This window comes from Peromyscus maniculatus, chromosome X, assembly GCF_049852395.1.
Source record: "Peromyscus maniculatus bairdii isolate BWxNUB_F1_BW_parent chromosome X, HU_Pman_BW_mat_3.1, whole genome shotgun sequence".
Classification (NCBI taxonomy): Eukaryota; Metazoa; Chordata; class Mammalia; order Rodentia; family Cricetidae; genus Peromyscus; species Peromyscus maniculatus.
The window spans coordinates 134,786,591-134,806,263 of record NC_134875.1 but is presented as its reverse complement, the minus strand read 5'-3'; the positions used below and the strand labels follow the sequence as shown (position 1 = coordinate 134,806,263).

General features: G+C 47.2%; 1 protein-coding gene across 5 annotated transcripts in view; it reads left to right on the top strand.

Moving 5' to 3' along the window:
- The first annotated feature begins 634 nt into the window (after window positions 1-634).
- Window positions 635-19,673, top strand: part of Otud5 (OTU deubiquitinase 5) — a 33,013-nt gene continuing 13,974 nt past the window's right edge. For 2 of the 5 annotated variants that reach the window (XM_006997512.4, XM_006997511.4), the window contains exons 1-3: window positions 650-1,141; window positions 1,271-1,383; window positions 13,884-13,977. In XM_006997512.4, the coding sequence (XP_006997574.1) occupies window positions 790-1,141; window positions 1,271-1,383; window positions 13,884-13,977 (559 nt within the window). In that variant the 5' untranslated portion in view covers window positions 650-789. Of the gene's footprint in view, window positions 1,384-13,883; window positions 13,978-19,673 lie in introns of all 5 variants that reach the window. The other 3 variants (XM_006997510.4, XM_006997508.4, XM_006997509.4) reach the window with 3 other exon arrangements.

Below are 19,673 nucleotides of genomic sequence, written 5' to 3'. Positions count from 1 at the left end.
GGTTTACAGCTGGGAGGAATCGGAAGTGACGCTACAGAGGATGATACGCTCTGGGAATGTTGATATTTTCCAGTGAGTGTGAGTGAGTTCCGGATGGACTCCTTGAGAACACGAGTTGTATTGATCGGGAGGCCGACTACTCTGGTTATTCATAGTACCGATACCTGTGGGTTAGAACCTCGGGGAAAGTAAAGAACAGAACGCGACCGAAGAAAAAAGCTAGGATCACCGCTGCAGACTTTGAAATTTGAGACTGAGGACACGAGAGAGCAAGCGCTCGCCCCTGATTGGCTCGTGGGTGTTGTCAAGGCTTTACGCAGCTTCTTCAATTGGCTGGTGTCTGCAGTTGTGACCGCCGCGACAATTTTGCCCACGTACTTCCGAACAAGAGGCAGGGTTGTGTCCTGCTGCGCGTGCGCACAGCCCGGGAGGCCCCACCCGGTAGTTCAAGAACCTGTGAAGGGGCGGGGCGAAGAGGTGCTTGTTTTGGTTGTGTTTCCTTTGAAGCCGATCCCGGAACAAGGTAGCAATAAGCTTGGCTGGACTTGGAGGGAGAAAAGACTACGACAGACAGATTCGTCTTTGAACCATCCTATTGGACCTCACATCCGGGATCTCCTCCGGGCGTGACCTGCGTACTGCCTACAGTTCTCGAACCGGTGTCCCGAGCTCTTTATCCAGGCCTCGCTGTTCCCATCGTGCTTCGCGCACAACAGTAGCCCCCTCATCCGGGTTCTCTCCCGGCGTTCTCAGCGTCTGGTTTGCTGTGGGGTACTTGGCGGTGCGGCCATGACTATTCTCCCCAAAAAGAAGCCGCCACCTCCCGACGCCGACCCGGCCAACGAACCGCCGCCGCCCGGGCCGCTGCCCCCAGCGCCTCGGCGCGGCGGGGGTGTGGGCGTGGGCGGCGGCGGCACGGGCGTGGGTGGAGGAGAGCGCGACCGTGACTCCGGCGTCGTGGGGGCTCGTCCCCGGGCTTCACCACCACCCCAGGGCCCGCTACCGGGGCCGCCCGGTGCTCTTCATCGTTGGGCACTAGCCGTGCCTCCTGGCGCAGTGGCGGGCCCTCGGCCACAGCAGGCTTCTCCACCTCCTTGTGGGGGCCCTGGTGGCCCCGGCGGCGGTCCTGGCGACACTCTTGGTGCGGCAACTGCGGGGGTGGGCGCGGCAGGGGTGGTGGTGGGCGTGGGTGGTGCCGTGGGCGTGGGCGGCTGCTGCTCGGGGCCGGGGCACAGCAAGCGGCGGCGTCAAGCTCCCGGCGTTGGCGCAGTTGGCGGGGGCAGTCCGGAACGTGAAGAGGTCGGAGCAGGCTACAACAGTGAAGACGAATACGAAGCGGCTGCGGCACGCATCGAGGCCATGGATCCTGCCACTGTCGAGCAGGTAAGGGCTGCAAGGTGAGGGGCTGGCGGATAACAAACAGCACGTGAGTCCACCAGACTGAGAAGGGACCCAAGGAAATGTTGTTTCGGATTGGTCCAAGAGTCCTAGGTCTTGTTGCTGGGCCTGACATGCTTCTCTGGTGGTGACGGCCTGATGAAACCTCATTTCCCCGCAAGGGCTTGATATTAGGGGCCCCAAGTATGCTAAGATACTTCAAGGTGAGGTCTGGGAGCTCTTTTCAGCCCGTACTTGTCAGTCCTGGTCCTGGGGTCTCATCTGCATGATTGATGGTGGGAAGCCCCCAGGAGTGACAGGTAGGTTGGATCCCTTCCTCAGAGGAAGATCTCAGGTCTCGCTGCTAAGGGACTTTGGTTTAGTGACTTAAGATCTCTTTTCTTTAGGAGGAGTCTGAGATTTCCTCTTTAAAGAGCTTAGATAAAGTCGTGTCCTCAGATAGGATCTAAGCATACCCAAGAAACGTAAACCTTTAAAGAATCCGACATTCTTCATGTAGGACGGCCCCTCTTCTCCTTTGCAGAGTTTACAGGTCTGTTCACCAGCCATGCCTGTGACCTCGTCGGGAGTCTTGAGCGTCTATCAAGGACCTAGACCTCCTTGTAGAATTGAGGGTTTAAGAGTAAACGCACACACTTTTAGATAGTGAGTTCCAAAGCATCCCTCCAGCGATGTGAAACTTCTTTCTGGGAGATGAAGTTCTCTAATTCTTGGAGACAAAGGCCACAATCAATGCCTAGGACCAGGGACACATCCTGTCTCATCCTTGCTGAGTGACACTGGTTTGAGTTTTCTATCCGTGGGCTGAGACCTGCATCCTTCTAGTCCAGGATCCTAGGTTTCTTCTCAGAGATGGGCTCTTTGCCTTCACCCTACCATTCAGCCAGGGACCTGAGTCTTTCTTCAAATGAATGAGACTTAGAACTTTGGATCACAGGTGATGTTGATGTAAAGACCTCTTTGCTTATGGACTGGGGTTTTACAGACTAGGCTTGTGGCCTCTTCAGGAGTATGACAGTTACAGATGTTTCAGGCAAGAAGAGTTCTTCCAGATATATTTTCATTCACAGACTGGTGTCTGTGCTCTTGGGTGGTTATATATTCTCCTAAGGATATATGTCTTACTGATTGAAATTCACTTCTGGGATTCAACATCCCATTTTTCCCCTTCTAAAGAATTCTCTGATTCTCCAGGGGCTGAGCTCTTAGTCTCACAGGACAAAAAAAACTTTCAAGTCACTAAAGACAGATTAAGTTTCTAGGAAAAAACCTGAGGCTTCCCTCAGGAAGTGCTCTAGAGCTCCATCTGTCCTGGAGAACTTTCACCTATTGACTTTGCAGATGAGGTCCCAGAATCTAGCATGGAAACTACGGGCCCTGTCCAATCCCTGCCTTGGAAACTCCAGCCTTAGGACATGGACTGTATGGAGACCCAGAGGTGATGTCAAAGGTCTCCTCCTAACCTTGCCTTCCAGGGCCTGAGGCTCTCTTTTCTGGGACATAAGGTATTCTTTAGGAACAGGAGCCCTATGCATGCTCCTGAAGACTGTGTGTAGAGGTAATGTCTGAAGTTCCTCCTCATGGAACTTGGAGTGCTCTCCAGAGACAGGATGCTGTTTCCCACCAGGACTGAGTGCTGTTACTTTTCTTTGGGGGCATGATTATGAGGTCCCTGAGGAACATGGTCTTAATCTCTTTCCAAGGGCTTTCAACATCACATCAGTTGTTTAAGGGATTGCTCTACACCTTAGGATCTGAGACCTGAATCTTTTGGGGCTGTCACCTAAGACAACATAAGTATGCTCTTTATAGGAGTCTTTTATGAACATAAGATTCTTTTTAGGGGGGACTTGAGGCTCAGGGACATGGGCAGGGTATAATTCTGAGGAAAACAGTTTGGGCCTCTTTCATCTGAAACATTTCCTTTAGGGGCAGGAGACTCTTTGCCTTGGGGACTGAGGTCTGAATCCTTGCTTAGGCACGTAGCTCTCCTCCCAAGACACCAGGTGATTCTCTGTCACCAGGGAGAGGACATGAAGTCATCTTCAGTATGGCCAGAGGCTTCTTCCTTTGGACAGAAGACCTGGGTGTTCTTGTCTTAACAGTTCCTTGTCCTCAGGTCAGAGCCAAAAAGGTGGCCAGATCCTGGGAGCAGAAGCCTGAGGTGTCCGTCAAACTGGTAGATTCTGATCCTATTTCAGTTGTTGTTTCCCACTTCCAGGGTCTTGAAAATTGCTCTCACATCCCATTTCCTTTTGTCTCATTTGTTTTCTATTTTACAGGGGGGCAGAGTGTGGTCTCACATCTACTGTTCTTGTTCCTTTCCTATCATTTCTGACAGAACAAATCATCTGGATTCACAGATGTCAGGTCCAGGAGTTACATGAATCCCTGGTTCTTGTAAAGTCTCTTTGCCTCTTACAGAGCTATACATTCCTTGTTCCAGGGACAGAGAGGGTATGTTGTTCATGAAGGTACAAAAGGCCACATTCTTAGACCCCCTTGCAGTTCTGCCCTTACATTCCTCCTCATAAGAACTTGGAAGTAAGATCTGATAAACTCATAAAACCTGCTCTTCCCTATGACAGGGGAGAGGCTTTCTGTTCTGCTGTGGGGACAAAGGGAAGACAGAGCCGTTCCTTTTCTCCCTGCCTCCCCTGGCTCAACTTTGAGCCTTTGGGAGATGAGAAGAAGGGAGATTGGTTCTGCTACCCTGATCTTGGTCCACAGCTGTTGCTGAAGATGTTTGTAACCTAGAGCTGGTTTGACACTGGCAGAAGGGGATGATGATTAGTCTCATGGTGAATCTGGTTTCAGCTCTATGACTTTGTACTTGATTCCTTTAGGATTCTCCAGGTATCTGGGATCAAGGTGCTGAGGAGGGAGATAGATGATATCAGAGAGTTTCTTTTCCAGGCATGGTCACCTGGCTGAGAGCCTGTCGACTGAAAACAGTGACTTACAAGCATCCTGAGCCAGGAGACCTCCCAGAGATCTTGGAGAAAGGGCATCCATGCTGAGATAGCGGAGGATGCTAGGCTTCCGTGTGTCTGCAGCGCAGTCCGTGTGTCTGGGGTCCATGTCTATGTCTGTCGAGTTTTGCAGGACTCTGTCGAGTTTTGCAGGACTAACTACTAGAGCTGCTGCGGCTGCGCTCTGCACTTTCCTTACTCTCTTGCGCACGTGCTGAGGAGTTGTCGGTTAGCTCTGGGGTTTTAGGGTCTCAAAGCCCCTGTACCTGAAGTTGACAGTGAATAGTGGGTGTCTTTTGAAGAGGAGCTGGGCTCCTTCTCTTTCCTCCTTGCTTCCCAGCCATAGAGGTGTGATGGGCAGGCTTTGGTATGAGGCTTAAGGATGATGCGTGGCAGTGTTGTGGCCAGCTATCAAGTTCCACAGTTGTATGTGGAAAGAATTTGGAGTTTGGAGCTGGGCAGGCTTGAGTTCAAACTCTAGTGTTAATTGTTGAACTGGTTTTATGATTATTGTAGAACTCTCATTTTAGGGCAAAAATTCATGAGGGTTATTAGAGTGTAGATATCTAGCCTTGCCCACCTTGGCTGGTTCTTTTTGCTCAGGATGAATAATTTACCCCAGAACCATCTTGTTTTTTTTTTCCCCAAGAGGGCTTATCCATCCATAGTACACATCTCCTTGCATTTAGAAGCTTGCCCATCTGGAATTGGGTGGTTGGCTGGTAGGAAGCAGCATATGGTCCCTGACCTGGCAACATGGATTGTAGTCCTTTTTATTTTTCTTTTTGGTTTCTCTGTGTAGTTTTGGTGGCTGTCCTGGAACTCACTTGGTAGCCCAGTCTGGCCTTGAACTCACAGAGATTCACCTGGCTCTGCCTCCTGAGTGCTGGGATTTAAGGCGGCCGCCGCCGCCGCCGCCTGGCTAGTCCTTTTTCTTTTTCTTTTTTTTTTTTTTTTGTTTTTCGAGACAGGGTTTCTCTGTGTAGCTTTGCGCCTTTCCTGGAACTCACTTGGTAGACCAGGCTGGCCTCGAACAACTCACAGAGATCCACCTGCCTCTGCCTCCCGAGTGCTGGGATTAAAGGCGTGCGCCGACGCCCACGCTGACGCCGACGCCACCACTACCGCCCGGCTTTTTTTCCCGTTTTTTGAGACAGGGTTTCTCTGTGTAGTTTTGGTGCCTGTCCTATAACTCTTTCTGTAGATTAGACTAGACTGGTCTGGAACTCACAGAGATCCGCCTGGCTCTGCCTCCCGAGTGCTGGGATTAAAGATGTGCACCACCACCGCCCGGCTAGTTCTTTTTCCATACTAAACTTTTGTGTAGTCTTTGGGCAGTTCCCTTTTCAGTATCAGTTGCATTCTCTCTCCCTCTCCCTCTCCTCCCTCTCCCTCTCCCTCTCCTCCCTCCTCCCTCCTCCCTCCTCCCTCCTCCCTCCTCCCTCTCCCTCTCCCTCTCCCTCTCCTCCCTCCTCCCTCCTCCCTCTCCCTCTCCCTCAACCTCTCCCTCTCCCTCTCCTCAACCTCTCCCTCTCCCTCTCCCTCAACCTCTCTCCCTCCCTCCCTCTCCCTCTCCCTCTCCCTCTCCCTCTCCCTCCTCCTCTCCCTCTCCTTCTCTCCTAGACAGAGTTTCTCTGTGTAGCCCCGACTGTCCTGGAACTTGGTCTGTAGACCAGGCTGGCCTCAAACTCAGAGCTCTGCCTGCCTCTGCCTCCCAAATACTAGCATTAAAGACTACCACCACACCTGGCTTGGATCTTGATTTCTCTACCTATTAAATAGGTAGTGATGAGGAGGATGCTTGGACTCATTTCTCTGAAGAAAGTTGTATGTAACCTTGTCTTTAATTTCCTGTTTTACACTCTTCTGCCCTTCGTGAATTTTATGTAGGCCCCTTGGCTCTGCGGATGTTACTTTTTAGAAGATGTGCTATGATGTTTCAGCCAGTGTTGGGCTTCTTTCTTCCTGGTACATGCTATAGGTTCTTTGGTGGTTTTGTGTTTGTTTAACAGTTTTGTTGTAATGAACTTATGTGCACAGCTTTTTTTTTAAAGATTTATTTATTTATTATGTACACAGAAGAGGGAGCCAAGATCTCATCACAGATGGTTGTGAGCCACCATGTGGGTGCTAGGAATTGAACTCAGGACCTCTGGAAGAACAGTCGGTGCTCTTAACCTCTGAGCCATCTCTCCAGCCCTGTGTGCCACAGTTTTTGAATGTGATGGCTTACACCTATAATCCCATCACTTCGGAAGCTGAGGCAGGAGGATTGCCAAGAGTTTGACACCAGCCTGAGCTAGTGTTGAGATACTAAGATAAGCCGGGCGGTGGTGGCGCACGCCTTTAATCCCAGCACTCGGGAGGCAGAAGCAGGTGGATCTTTGTGAGTTCGAGGCCAGACTGGGCTACAGAGTGAGTTCCAGGAAAGGCGCAAAGCTACACAGAGAAACCCCGTCTCAAAAAAAAAAAAAAAAAAAAAGAAACAAAAAAAAAGAGTGAGATGCTAAGATAACCAAAATAAAAGTATAATTCAGTAGCTTTCAAGATATCCACAGAATTGTACTTCTGTCATCAATCAATTTTAGAATGTTTTTAACATCATTTTTTATACCTTTTAACCCCCACCCCCATCATTTTTTTAAATACCTTTTAACCCAACCCCCCAAGTCCTTTATCTCTTTCCAGCCCCTGGCAACCCACTAATTTGTCTGGACTGATCAGCTATTCTGAAACAAGTAGATTCATATAATAATGTAGGTCCTTTGTAACTTTGCTTCTTTTGGTTAGCATGTGTTCAGAGCACATCCATGGGGTAGCATATATCAGTAGTTTATTTGTTTTTATCGCCAAATAATAGGATCTTGGGGCTTTGTAATTCCTCGGTGGCCCAGAAACAGGTTGGGGGAGTCCTCCTCTTTCTTCTATTCTGGTGGGCTTGTATGGGTCTTTAGAGAAGCAGTATGTTCGTGTTTCTCATTGGAGAGATGGCCTGTGTTTATTACTCCTGGAGCAGAGCCAGTGTTCCTGGGTGTTTTGGGTGAGGGGGTGGTGTTGGCTCCAAGCTTGCTGGGACAAAGCCGGGAGGCCTAGAATACTAAACACCTCTTGGCCATGGGCTCTGAGAAGACATCTGTCCAATGCTGTTGCCATCCTTCCCTGCACCCTTCCCCCTTTATTGGCAGCTCTTTTACCCACAGGCTCGGTCAGCAACTTCCCAGGCTGAAAGGGAGGATTCCAGGCCCCTACTGCTTTTTCATTTTAACCCCCTCCTTAGGGAGGTGGATCGTACAGAAGGGGAGCCATGCTGTGTTGTCTCACAGCCACAAAGCTCTGGAGCTCACATACCAAAGGAGTACTACGAGGAGGATGTATTAATTTCCTGTGGCTGCTGTGACAAATAACCATGGACTGTGGGGCTAGAACAACAGATATATTCTGTTGCACTTTCGATGGTCAGAAGTCCCAAATGGGTTTCAGTAGGCCCAAATCAAGGTGTTGGTACTTACTGAGCATCATCGGCGGCGGGGGGGGGGGGGGGGGGGGGGGGGGGGGGGGCCTAGGAGAGACTCTAGACCTTTTCGGCTTCTGGTAGCTGTATCACTCCAATCTCTGCCTCTGTCTTCACACTGCTTTCTCTGTGCGTATGTGTGTGGTTTCCCTTTCCGTATTAAATCTTCTCCTCTCTCTGTAAAGACAGTTGTATTAGTTACTTTTCTTATGACAAAAGCATCTGAAGGCGGGAATGGTTTATTGTTACTTACGGTTTGAGGTGATGTAGTCTCTCACGGTGGGTAAGCCTGATGGTGGCAGGAGTGTGAGGCAGAGGTCCCATTGTGTCTGCAGTCAGAGAGCAGAGATGAATGCTGGTGGTATTCACTTCTTTCTCCTTTTCCCCCTTCCCCCTTTTATTCAGCACAGGACCCCAAGCCCATGGAATGATGCTATGTTTAGGGTGGGTCTTCACTCATCGATCAGTTAATGCTCTTGAAAATCCCTCACAGGTACACCAAGATGTGTGTTTCCTAGGTAATTTCAAACCCATTGGAGTTGACAGGATTAACTATCACAAGTCTACTGATTCTCAACTTAGCACCCAAACCTGTTACTTTTCAATGTTAATGTTTTACTCCTTGTCCTCAATGTCACATAGCCATCTCAGGATAGGTAACACATTTAGTTCATTTGTATGAGTATCCAAATTCTTAATAGTTCTAGTGTTGTTCAAAAATCTTAAGTTCAAGGCCAGGTAAGGTGGTATACAACATTAATCCAAGCACTTGAGAGGTAGAGGCAGGTTGATCTCTGAGTTCTAGGCCAACCCCAGTTGAATAGTGAGACCCTGCCTCAAAAAATTTGTTTTCAAAGTCTGTTCTGAGACTCAAAGTAATCTCTTCATTGTGAGTCCCTGTGAAATTAAAAAGCAAAACAAGTTGCATTATCTATTTAATTTTATTTATTTATTTATTTATTGGTTTTTTTCAAGACAGGGTTTGAAAGCTTTGGGGCCTTTTCTGGAACTCACTCTGTAGCCCAGGCTGGCCTCGAACTCACAGCAATCTGCCTGGCTCTGCCTCCCATGTGCTGGGATTAAAAGTTGTATTATCTAATACACAGCAGCACTGAGCAAACACTCTCCCACTCCAGAAGAGAGGAATAGGTACATTGCCAAGGGAAGATTAGATGAAAACGAGACTGAAACTCAGCAGGGAAAACACTACACCCTGAGTTCATGCATTTGATGGCATCCTGTGTCCAACAAGCTCTGTTGCTTTGGCTATATGTAGCCTCTGTCTTGAGTCAATTTTATTCAGTGCCCAAAGCTTTCCTTGGCAGATGTTTCTGGCATATCCAATATCCTTGAGGGCACCATTGCAAGTAGGCATCACCTCCATAGCTTCATAAAATGACCTCTTAGGGTCTTACTGCAGGAAATATGACCCTGCCTCACACTTCCTGGTTTCATTGGCTTTCTGAAACCTTGGTGCAAGGCTGTATGATTATCTCATTGCTGAATTCTGTGCATCTGAAAAAGCAACATGATGTGGAGGATGTTAAGTTAGGCTCCAGCTCCAGATGTAGTCTAGCCGCCTTGGACCACAGGTGCTGTGGCCTCTGTGTGCCGCCTTGACTGAACAGGAAAGTACTTCTCTAGAGTGTTTGCTGCATTTTACTCTAGAGCAGCAGTTCTTAACCTGTGGGTCCCGACCCCTTTAGGGGTCACCTGTCAAATATCCTGCATATCAGATAGTTACATTACGATTCATAATCATAGCAAAATCACACTTAGGAAGTAGCAATGAAAATAATTTTATGGTTGGGGTCACCATAACATGGGGTACAGTATTCAAGGATCGCAGCATCAGGAAGGGTGAGAACCACCAGTCTAGAGACTGCTTTTTAGGCATTGGCCATTCAAGTGAATGTTTTTCAACTGAGTTTTTAGTTTTATATCCTGGAGCCTTTCCTGGTAGGGTCTTGCTCTCAAGGCAATATATATACCATACAGGGTTTAAGGTTTTCCTTAATTGCACAGATTTCATTACACTTCTAGCCAGTTTGTCCAAACCTAACTGTCTTCAACTTTAAGGCAGCCATGTTCTTTTTCTTGTCAAACTGCATATTTACGTCCATAACTTTTTTTAAGGCAGGATCTCATTCATGTAGCCCATTCTGGCCTCGAACTAGCTATGTTGCTGAGGCTGACTTTGCCCTCCTGAGCCTCTTGGCTCTACCTCCCAAGTGTTAGGATTATAAGGATGATACCCAGTTAAAACTTCAACCTAGTTGATGCTCTTTTCTTCACCAAACTGTACATTTTCTATATCTTGTGTGTGTTTTGTGCTTTCTCAATGGATTGATGCAATAATAACCACAGTAAGTTATAACGATACTACAGCCTAGAAGTTATGCTGACTTCAGATTTCCTCCAAGCAACTTAGTCCATTTCTTTTAAATTCAGCATCACTCAAATGATCAGGTGGGCAGAAATGAGCCAGATTATTTTGCCAGAATATAAAACAAACGGCCTCTAGTCCTTGTACTTCGCTGAGATCTCTTTAACCAGGATTGTATTGTTCACATTTCTGTCTGTATTCTGTTACTGCACATTCCCACCAGAATATACTGTAAAGCTCTACTCCCGCACTCGAGGTCTTATCTAGCCAACAGGACCAAAGCCTTCCAAATTCTTCCTGCAAAGCACCTCAAAATGCCTACAGGTTTGTGTGATGAGATAGCATGCAATGACCCCACTTCTGGGTACCACCTTTCTTACTTTTCTCTTGTTGCTGTAACAGAATACCTGCCATGAGGTTTGTGTTGGGGATATAGTCCATCACAGCGGGCAAGGCATGACAGTGGGAATGTGAGGCAGCTGGTCATGAAGCGAAGAACACTGATGCCCAGCTTGCTTTTTCCTTTTGACCTGTGTATTCAGCCTGAGACCCCTGCCTGTATGACGGCGTTACCTACCCATGTTCAGGTGGTGAGGTAAACCTTTCTGGAAACTCCCTGAAGGGAGAGCATTGTCCAGTCCTTTTACAAAGGCTTAGAGATAGGGAGGGGCTTTGCTCCAGGCTTGGTCTTAAACTTGTAAAGTTCAGGGTTGAGACTTGATCTTTTCAGGTCAGGACATCACTACTGACTAAACCTACTGATAGTAAACTATTCTCTAGCACTCCAGCACTTCCTAAACATTTTCTTCCCAAAGTGGGAGAGGGAGGGAAAGAGAGCTCTAGGTTTTTCAACTGGATGCCAAGGCCAGTGGCTGCTTAGTGATTCATCCCCTAGATTCAGGCCTAGGTGCCATTCAGTTACCTTAAGATCCACACCCCACTTACGCAAAAGGTCTGTCTATTCAGGCTTCTTTATTTCTAGGGACAAGCCAGAATTTCCCCAGGACTTGCTGCCAGTCATGTGCCACTGCTCATGGCACATCATGTGTTGCTGCTGTACTACTAGGCTTCGCTAGACCCAAACTGCAGCTCCTTTCTGCCTTTGTACAATGTGGATAATGCTTCCTGCCACTTGGGTTGTGGTAAGGACAATTGAATGAGGTCACCTTTGTATCTGGCACCTGGCATGGGGCAAAGCACTCAGCTAATGTGAGTTCATCTTTCCTGCTTTTCCCTGCCTAGCTGCCCAATCTTGCTCCATCCTTGCTCCACTGTCCACATTGCCAGGCTCTGAGCATCTCTGGTGCTGAGGGGCAGCAATGACTTTCTCATCCACTTAGCAAGCATTTCTGGAGGTCTTGGGGTCTTAATGCTTTGCCCAAGTGCCAGCCTTAGTTGTCAAGGTAAGGTCTCTTTCTGTTTTACAAAGGCCAGGGAGTGTTCATCTGTTTTGCAGTCCCACTCATACTGTGTATGGTCGTGACCTATTTCTCTACCCCTCCCCTAATTTATCACGATAGAGACAAGTCTGATTCATTTCTCTGTCCTCATTGTTCAGCGTAGGGTGACTCATATTTTGGGAGATGATTAACTAGGAGCCCCTTTTCTCTTCTTGCCCTTTCTTCTGTCTTCCTCCCATACCTGGGAGGATGCTCTTTCCCTCTGCACTCTCCCTTTTATCAGTGTGGGGTTATAGTTAAACTTTTCTCTTCTGGACACCCTTGGACAGACTAGGCCTCATGGTTCTGGGAGATGGCTGTCAGTGTGAGCAAGGTTGACCTAGCTAGTGTACTAGTGCACAGCCTCCAGGGTGGGAGGAGCGCCTGGGCTGCTGGAAGGTTGTACACCAACAGGGAAGCACATTAAAGGCTTCCGGTGCCTTTGTCATCTCTGCAAATGAAGTCACACCTTCCCGGTGTGGGGGCCCCGAGGGTGGGGCTGCCCACGTCTTCCCTTGTCCCTCTTCATCTTCTGCCTAGCCACTCACCTAGGGCTTTTTGACGTATCTCCATTGTACATCATCTCTTTATGCTGGCCTCTTCCCCTCTTAGGTTTAGTGGTCACCTCACCATATATGTTATTCCAGAGCCTCTTTAGGTCCTGCCAAAAGTCCTGAGTTCTTGACAGATGTGTCAAGTACACCAAATGCTTCCCATTTTTATAACTGGTATGACAAGTTTAGGCAGCTTCCTACAACCAGGAACCAGTGCAGTAATGGAGCTGGCTGGGTTGAAAACCGGGGCTTTTCTACAGATGGAGGTCCAGGACAGCCAGGACTACACAGAGAAACCCTATCTCCAACAACCAAAACCACAACAAAAAGAAAACCAGGGCTTTAGCCCTCCAGACACTCTGCCCACTCTGCCAGTGATCTCTCTGTGTTTTTAGGGAATGGAGCATACCCATTGCCTGTAGTGGGCTACAAAAATGGCCTTTTGTAGTCATCTTTAGCAGAGATCCTCTAAGTCCCTAGGTAGGGTCATGTCCCCTAGGAATAGACTTCATATTCTGTAGTACAGCCCTGTTGCTGGGTCAAGTTATCTGCTACTGGCAGCCAGCAGAGGGCGTGAGGAGCCTGAGAAAGATCTGCTTCTGCTTCATTTTGAAATGGAAATGTCTTAGGCTGTCAAGGTCATTATTATTTTAATTTGGAAGTATGGGTTTGTATAGGTTCAGTTAACCAACCCTTTGGGATCCAATGTAATTTGGAATTGTGAAAATATGCAGACTTTGGAAAAGTCTCCTGGTGTTTAGACTTTGTGTTATAGAACACTTTAGCAGAGGCTGGAGAAGTACCTTATGGTCAAGTGCCTGAATGTTTCTGCATGAAAATATTTGAATCTTCACCCTCAAGTAGGGTGTCTGGGTATATGTCGGTTCTGTTCAGGTTATGATGGGACATGAATTAGATTAAGACTTTGGGTTTTCTGTATTTTTTCAAGTCTCTTGATGTTCAGAGCATCTAGGAATTTGGAATTTTGGATGAAGAATTGTATATCTTTATTGGGAAAGGGGGTTAAGAAAAATCACCTATAGCACGAATACTTAGAATTATATTTATTGTCTACTTTTTTTCTGTTTTGTACTATATATATGTTTGTATACATATGTATGCAAGAGACTGTGTACCTGTATATATAAATATATTTGGACACACTTGAAATCATACTTGGTTCTCTTTCTGCCTTACACAGTATTTCTTAGAATTTCCCAGATGTTTATAGGCTCAAGATCTCCATTTTAGCTAGTTATTCTCTTCAGCATCTCCCCTGGGTCAAACTTCTTGATAGAGAACCACATTCTGCATCTAGGCACTTACGGAGTGTATGCCTCTGACTGCCTGGGCCAGGTCTTGTAATATCTAGAGCAGGGATCTGAAAGCAGATGAAATTTCCAGGGGATCTGGGGCCTCTCTGGGATTAAGTCTTGATCTTGTCCAGTGACTGAATCTCTTGCTTTGTAGTCAGAGTAGTCAAGAAGGACTGTGAATTTCCCAGTATCCTTTTTGCCAATCATCTGGTCCTCTCAGGAATTGAGGGCAGGACCCTGGGGAGGGGGTACAGCCTTTCCTGGGTAACAGGTTTCCCTGTTGCTGACCTCCGGCTCTTTCCTCTAGCAGGAACACTGGTTTGAAAAGGCCTTACGGGACAAGAAAGGCTTCATCATCAAGCAAATGAAGGAGGATGGTGCCTGTCTATTCCGGGCTGTAGGTGAGTATCTGCCTTGGTCATGCAGGCTGGGGGACTTAAGGATATCTCTGAGCTGTGTCCCAGTTGTCAGTAGTAGCCCCTGAGACAGGATTGAGGCATAGTTAACTAGTTGGTATTTTAGGATATCCAGGCATGAATCCATTGTTAGTGTTTGGCCTCTGGTCTTGGATTGTGTTGAGTGAATAAAATTATAGCAATAGTAATGATAAAGTGACATCACTTAGAGACTGACACTACTACTAACACTACAGGAAACCTGTCTGTCTGTCTATCTTTTTTTGTTTGTTTTTCGAGACAGGGTTTCTCTGTGAGGTCCTGACGGCCTTGTAGATCAGGCTGGCCTTGAACTCAGAGATCTGCCTGCTTCTGCCTCCCAAGTGCTGGGGTTAAAGGGCTGAGCCACCACCACCTGGCATGGAAACCCTTTTATTATCCCACAATTTAGGTGAACGTGGGGACTGATGTTGCACTTCTACTTGTCAGATGAGAAAAGTGTCTCAGAAATGGGGAGTGACTTGCCCAGGGTTACACAAGAAGTATGATAGTCAGGACTTTATATCTGAGTTAGCCACATCACATTGTTGTCACTTTGGTCACCCAGAGTTTTCTGTGCTGTGGTCTGTTGGGGAAGGTCTCTATCTGTGCTTGTGCCTGTGTGTGTGAATTTGGGTGTGGTGAAGCACACCTTTAATCCCAGATTGCCGGAGGCAGAAGCAGGGGGATCTCTGAGTTCAAGGCCAGCCTGGTCTACAGAGCAGGTTCCATGCCAGCCAAGGAAGGATATATTTGTCTTATGACACACCCCCAAAAATCTAGATCTTTAAAAATTTCTGTATTGGGTTTTTTTTTCTTTTAGCTTGCACAAATGTAGAGAAAATAGTGAACCCTTTCAGATGCAATCATCTAGCTTCAAAAGTCATTAACACAGCTGAGTGGTAGTTGTGCAAATTCATTGTTTGTGTTTGTCCTTTTAAGGGGCCTGCCACCCAGCTGCCAAATAAATCACTCACACAGGCTTCTTCTTTATTATGAATGCCCAGCCTTAGCTTGGCTTGTTGCTAGCCTTAAGCTAACTTAAATTATCCTGGTTACCTTTTGCTTCTGGGCCTTTTCCTTTTCTTACTTCTTTATATCTTACTTTTACTCCATGAGTTGCTGTATAGCTGGGTGGCTGTCCCCTGATGTCCTCCTTCTCTGACTGCTGATTCTCCTCCTCCCAGATTTCTCCTTCTCTTTATCTTCTCTGCCTGCCAGCCTGGCCTATCTCTCTTGCTTCACTATTGGCCATTTAGCTCTTTATTAGCCCATCAGGTGTTTTACACAGGCACAGTAAAACAGCTTCACAGAGTTAAACAAATGCAACATAAACAAAAGTAATACACCTTAAAATAATATTCCACAAGCCGGGTGGTGGTAGCACACACCTTTAACCGCAGCACTCAGGAGGCAGAGCCACGCGGATTCCCGAGGCCAGCCTGGGCTACAGAGTGAGTTCCAGGAAAGGCGCAAAACTACACAGAGAAACCCTGTCTCAAAAATAAAAACAAAAACCTTTCCAACACAATCTTTAATCTAGGAGGCAGACGCAGGCTGGTATCTGTGAGTTCAAGGCCAGCATGGTCTACAGAGAGAGTTCTAGGACAGCCAGGACTGCTATACAGAGGAACACTATTTTGAAAAAAACTACACACACACACACACACACACACACACACACACACACACACACACACACACACACACACACACAAGTCATTTAACACATAGATAGCCTTACTTTATAACTACCCTGCCCACTCTTTCTCTCTCCCCTGAAACAGTATTTTTACAGTATAACTTTTGACACAGGATCGTTTTATTCATAAATATTTCTGTATGTTTCATTAACCGATATATCTGTATTGGTTTCTGTCTTTTTAACACAAGCAAAGTACTGCTGTCACAACTAGCAAAATTAAATTTTTTTCCTTTTTTGAGACAGTGTCTCATTCTCTAGCCCAAGCTAGCCTGAAACTTGGAATAATCCTGCTCCAGCCTCCTAACAGCTAAGATTATAAGGGTGATCCACTATGCACAGCTAAGAATTAGTATTTTTTTAAAAAATTCATTTATTTATTATATACAGTGTTCTTCCTGCATGTATGCTTGCAGGCCAGAAGAGGGCACCAGATCCCATTATAGATGGTTGTGAGCCACCATGTGGTTACTGGGAAATTGAACTCAATCTCTCGAAGAGCAGTCAGTGCTCTTAACCTATGAGCCATCTTGTCAGCCCAGAATTAGTTATTTTTTTGAGAGTGTCTGTCTCTGTTAGTCTTGGCTGTTCTAAAACTGTCTATGTAGACCAGGTTGGACTCAAACTTTGAGATCCTCAGTAGCACACATCTTTAATCCTCTGCTGGGATTAAAGTTGTGTGCTAATGTGCCAGGCTGGAATTAGTAACTTCTTTTCTTCTTCTTTTTTTGTTTTTGTTTTGTTTTGTTTTTCTTTTTTCGAGACAGGGTTTTAGTGCCTGTCCTGGATCTGGCTCTGTAGACCAGTCTGGCTTCGAACTCACAGAGATCCGCCTGGCTCTGCCTCCCCGAGTGCTGGGATTAAAGGCATGTGCCACCACCGCCTGGCTAGTCATTTCTTTTTTTTCCCCCCAAGACAGGGTTTCTCTGTGTAGCTTTGCGCCTTTCCTGGAACCCCGCTTTGGAGAACAGGCTGGCCTCGAACTCACAGAGATCCGCCTGGCTCTGCCTCCCCGAGTGCTGGGACTAAAGGCGTGCGCCAACACCGCCCGGCTTAGTAATTTCTTAATACTACTGTCTACTAAGCCTGAGCTAGATCTTTGAGTCCCTTGTGGCTATGAATCTTTGACCAAACAAGTAGTTGTGAAATCCCGTACCACTCAAAGGGAAATAAGAGTGTAGCCTGTTCTCTTCCCACACCAGTGGTTCTGTCTTCCAGGGAAAATGGCTGGGAATCAAAGCTCTGCCTTTTAGTTCTAGCTGCAGTTTATAACTGCTGTGTGGGTCTTAGGCTGTTTCCTCATCTGTGAAATGGTGGTGCTCTCCAGGGCTCCTTGACTTCTTTCTAGGTCTGTTGTTAGTTTCTGGGTGACCCCCATGTCTGGTATAAGCTAAACTGGATCAGATACCACTGCCGGGCAACTGGCTACTCTTCTTTCTGGACCCTCTTTCATTAGCTGAAGAATGGCTTAAAGGATTCTACTTTTGTTTTTTTTTTTTTTTTGTTTTTTTTTTTTGTTTTTTTTTTTGGTTTTTTCAGACAGGGTTTCTCTGTGTAGCTTTGCTCCTTTCCTGGAACTTTGTAGACCAGGCTGGCCTTGAACTCACAGAGATCCGCCTGCCTCTGCCTCCCAGGTGCTGGGATAAAAGGCGTGCACCACCACCGCCCGGCAGGATTCTATTTTTGCTATGGATTGATTTACTTTGATAAGTGTCTCAATGCTTGATACACAGTAGGTCATCCTGGACTAGTACCACTGGTAAAGCCTGGCTGCTGTTCTCAGTTGTGTCTCAGAGCCAGAACTATTTGTGGAATGGCTGGGACAAATGGTTGCTTACCTTCTACCAAGCAGAAACTATTCAGGTAATGGTTTCCGTTGGTTTGGAGAAAAATCCCAACTTTCCTACCTCTCTGGCTGGAAGTCATCTTCTCTCTGGGATATTTACTAGAGAAGGACCTCGGTTTGAAGGTATCTTTGGAATAAAAGGAAGGCAGAAAATGAAAAGGTGAGGACCTGTTAGTTTCTAGGCCCTGTATTAACCTCGGGCTGCATGTCGGATAAGCAAGATTACTGTTGGGCATCTGGCCTCAGATGTTCACTGAGGCAGCTGGGGGCTGTTGACCTGGTATGAATAGTAACCCACATCAAGAGCAATTTTTTTTTTGTATGTGTGTCTATCTAGCTCCCCCCTCCATTGGGGCCTTCCAGTAAGGGGCCCAAAGCATACAGGAAGAGCTGACCACAGCAGGTTGAAGGCCTTTCCTTATCAGCACTATGGCTACACATTTCCCCTGACTGGGCTGCCCTCAGCTTTTCTCTGTAAAACCTCAGGAGTCCTATGGCCTCTCCCCTGAAGTACGCGGCCCCCGGTCTCTAGGCCTCCTAGAGGTTTCCCTGGTGCAATGTACACAATACATGTGCCGGGCAAGGGGACTTTGCCCCCAGGCTTTCCGTTGTCCCCCGGTTTCTAGCCTAGCGTATACAGGGACAGATGGCCATCATCTTCAGCTTTCTGCAAAGGCCTGCAGGCTTTAACTTCCTACCGTGTCGTAAATAGTCGAGGGAACACGAAATGGAGAGTTAGAATTGAGTGGGCTGCACATCTGGTACCTTGTTGTTGTTGCCCGACCCTCCTGTGTGCTGCACACTCTTTCTTCTGTGTGCTCCAGGCCCTCCTGAAAGGGTTCAGTCAGTAGCCCATGGAGTAGATGGCTGGAAGCTCTGAAGAGAAGGCAGGAGGTGGAGCTCAGTAGTGGAGGAGCACTTGCCTAGCATTCAGGAGGCCCTGGATTTGATGGCCAGCACCACCAGGGATGGAGAGGGAAGTGACAGTGGTAGAGTTGGGTGGGAACCTTCAGATGCCCAAAGGATGGCCCTAGCTTGGTGCTTCTCAACCTGTGGGGCATGACCCCAGCGTGAGAAATGACTGTTTCATAGGAGTCACCTAAGACCATCAGAAAACCGATATTTATTTACATTATGGTTCATAACAGTAGCAAAATTTCAGTTAGGGAGCAGCAATGAAAAGAATTGTATGGCTGTGGGTCAACGCGACCTGAGGAACTGTATTAAAGGGTCGCAGCATCAGGAAGGGTGAGAACCACTACTTCCAGCTTCTCAGTTTGTCTGTTCTTTGACCTCTCTGGACCTCCCTTCTTCCGGCTAGAAGAATTTATTCTTCCATTGGTGAGAATTTTGAGCAGGTGCTTTTCTGTCCTTTGTTTGGCCACTGACATCTGAACAGCACTTTTGAACCAGTATCCATTGCTTGTACCCATTTCTCCCTGGCACCTCCTCTAGAGAGTCGTGAGCATCCGTGAAGTCTTGGGTGGAGGTGGGTTCCTGTGGTCCACCTGCCCTGCTGTGCTCAGCTAACCTCCCTCCTAGAAACATGAGCCTCGCTCCTTTTCCTCCATCTGCCTTTGACTCAGCAGAAACATCTAACCCTGGCCATGGCAGGGATGCTGACCTTTGGGCCAAGTAGAAGCTACATAGATGTGTCTGCATGGGCTTCAGGACAGAGTAGCTGGCACTTGGTGCTATGGCCCAGAAATATTAGCCAGATCCACTTCTTTTGTTGTTTTGGTCTTGGACCATGGATCATCAACACTGGGAAGGATGGCTCTTAGATAATTTGTAAGATTTTTTATTATTGTTTGTTTTTTGAGGCAGAGACTTACTCTAGCCCTGTCTAACCTAGAACTTTCTTGGAGACCAGGTAGCCTTGGCCCTTGAACTTGTGACACGCTTCCTGTCTCAGACATATTGCCATCATGCCTTGTTGTTTAGTTTTGACAACTTTTTGGGTTTGTTTTTGTTTCTTGAGACAGGGTTTTTTTTTGTGTGTAGCATAGGCTGTCCAGGAACTCACTCTGTAGACCAGGCTAGCCTTGAACTCAGAGATACGCCTACCTCTAGCCTCCCAAATTCTGGGATTAAAGGCATATGCCAACTCTTTGG